At 32.5% G+C, this 2,744-nt stretch overlaps 1 protein-coding gene across 1 annotated transcript; it reads left to right on the forward strand.

The window, feature by feature from the left end:
• Positions 1-1,560: 1,560 nt before the first annotated feature.
• LOC131071061 (F-box/FBD/LRR-repeat protein At5g56420) lies at positions 1,561-2,427 on the forward strand. The gene has a single exon (XM_059211762.1). It carries the CDS (start codon positions 1,561-1,563, stop codon positions 2,425-2,427), a length of 867 nt encoding a protein of 288 aa, XP_059067745.1.
• The last annotated feature ends 317 nt before the right edge of the window (positions 2,428-2,744 follow it).

Raw genomic sequence — 2,744 nt, forward strand, 5'->3', positions numbered from 1 at the left:
AATATAGGTAAATTATGCCAAGAGATATCTTATAATAGAAGGGAATCTAACAATTGCAAAAATATTAATAGTATACAAGAGTTTCAAAAATATAGATAATAGTGGAGTTGCTTAAGTATGTACTAGCATTATCTAAGACAACATTCCCTTTTAAATATTATGGCACTCTTCCACTATCATTTGAATGTAGTTGTTTCATATAGTTGGAGACAAGTGGCGAGGGTTCTATTTTAATTTGGAGTAATAAAATAACACCTCCACAAATACCAAAAGATAACATATTTCATGCATTTACCCATCATTTGCATGTCAAGTTGTTTCAAAATTGAATGTTTGTTTATGAACATTTTAATGTCATTGTAGATGCCTCTCGGCATAACTAGTATATCTATATTTTAAAAATATAAGTAAATTATGCCAAGAGATATCTTATAATAGAAGGGAATCTAACATTATCTAAGACGATATTCCTTTTTAAATATTATGGCACTCTTCCGCTATCATTTGAATGTAACTGTTTCATATAGTTGCAGACAAGTGGCGAGGGTTCTATTTTATTTGGAGTAATAGAATAACACCTCCAGAAAAACTAAAAGATGGTATATTTCAAAGTTTTAATTTATTGCTAAGCTAGGCACCAATATGACATATGGGACTCTTCTTAAGAAGTGCAATTTTTTTTTTTGAAAAGTGATAATGTTTTATATCGATAATTTTTGTTGTTTTTAAAAGAAAAAAGTATATAAATTTATAAGAGAAAATTACATCAGATTGAGTGAAGCCCTCAACAGCAGTAAGCCCAAGTAGCTCTGCAACGCACCCAGTTTTTAGAATTTGTCTTCAGTAATTTCTCAATTTCTTAGAAACTGGTAGCTTTGTCATTATAAAATGTACCAATATTGTATGTTATTATTCGTGATAAATTATTTATTTGGTTGTCTTCTGAATCGTATATCATGGATTGTGATCAAAATTATTGATTATCATCAACTTTATATAAATTTATTTGGTTTAAACAACTTTATCAAATCATAAAATATATATAAAAAAAAATCAATAAATTAAACAAATTCATTAACAAATTTAAATTTTAATATCAAAAGATAAATTTCTTATTGATAATTGAATCATATTATATTAATTTATGGTTCTTGTCTATTTATTTGTACTAAGATATGTATTATTTATGCATGTTCATATTTTTGTGTTAAAAAATAGCTCAAAAGACAAAGGTAGAGCATATTTTAAAACCAAGCGAGTAGAAAACTTCTTTGTTCTAAATTGTTGGAGTACAGGCACAGGACTGATTGTGGAGCAAAACCTTTATGGCACTTTATTTCCTCGATTACAATTTGTATCCTATTATTATATTTGTCATATTTCCCCATTACAAATGTTCTTGGACACACCCAACGGTAAAAAACCAGCATAAAATGTGCATGGATTGAATCTTGGTAGTATAAATCTGTTTTTCTTGTTACTCCAAATTCCCCACGGTGGGTGCTCTCCCGTAGATTTCCACAGATTCTTTTTGCAGTTGAAGAAAGTAAGCTTGCAGAAATGGCAAGAACAAACAGGTTATCTGCATTATCAGATGATATTCTTTTAAAACATATTTTGTCAAAGATTTCTTACAGAGATGTTGTACGCTCTTCTCTTCTCTCTCAGAGATGGCGATTCTTGTGGAAGAAAATACCTGATCTCGTTTTTTGTTGCCAAGATTTTGAGAAACAAAAAGATGACAAGATACAAGCCATAATTGACAATGCTCTGCTCCACCATGATGCTCGTCTTTGCTGGTTGAACCTTCAAATAGCCATGGATGACCCCAAGACTGCCAATATGAACAATTGGATTCGTCTTGCAGCTGAAAAACAGGTGGAACGCATGGCCCTACTAATCTCTTATAGAGATCCCAAGACTGGTGAGAGGATTGAAAATTCTTCCATGGTGGACATTGGGGACTCTGTTTTTAAGTGTGAAAACCTCACTACCCTACAACTGAAATTCATCAATCTCCCAAAGATACCCACTGATTTTGGGGTTTTCAGATACCTGAAAACATTTTTTTGTTTTGATATGCCGAATGTAGATGATGCCACATTTAAAGGATTCATGGACTTGTGCCCACATCTTCGAAATTTGGGGATTTGCGGTTGTTTGAGGTTGAAAAACTTGAATATACATTCTTGTATTCTTATGTACCTAAATCTAGGAATTGTAAGACCTAATATGTCATTGCAGATGGTTTGCCCTCAATTGACAGAAATCAGCCTCATAGATTGTGGGCGATACCAAGGGCTTAAATTACTACAAGGAATTTCAAGAGGAGAATCTGTTAAAAAGATTATTCTTCAGAATTATAGTAGAGGCAATGCTGTTAATCCAGGAATCCCTAGTATTACTGTTGTAGTACCCCTACCATAATCGATCTCTAACCTTGGTTTAATCTTGATTAGTTTATCGTGATATTATGATTATAATCAGATGTTGATTTTACGCATAGCTATTGATGTGGTTTTCTCACTAGTTTTATGCTAGTTGTTTAGTGTTCTTATTTCATCGTATTCATCGAGCTAACGCATTCATTAAGTTATTATATATGTATGCATGTATGATCGTTGGTTGCAGGAGATTTCAGGTACGAAGTCGCATGAGTGCGAGGTTCGTCGTCACCTGGTTTTGCAGGTTTGAGCATACCTTTTTAATCCTTAGAGTTGGATTAGGTGGTCGTAAGACCTTAG

The sequence above is a fragment of the Cryptomeria japonica genome, chromosome 9 (assembly GCF_030272615.1).
Source record: "Cryptomeria japonica chromosome 9, Sugi_1.0, whole genome shotgun sequence".
NCBI lineage: Eukaryota > Viridiplantae > Streptophyta > Pinopsida > Cupressales > Cupressaceae > Cryptomeria > Cryptomeria japonica.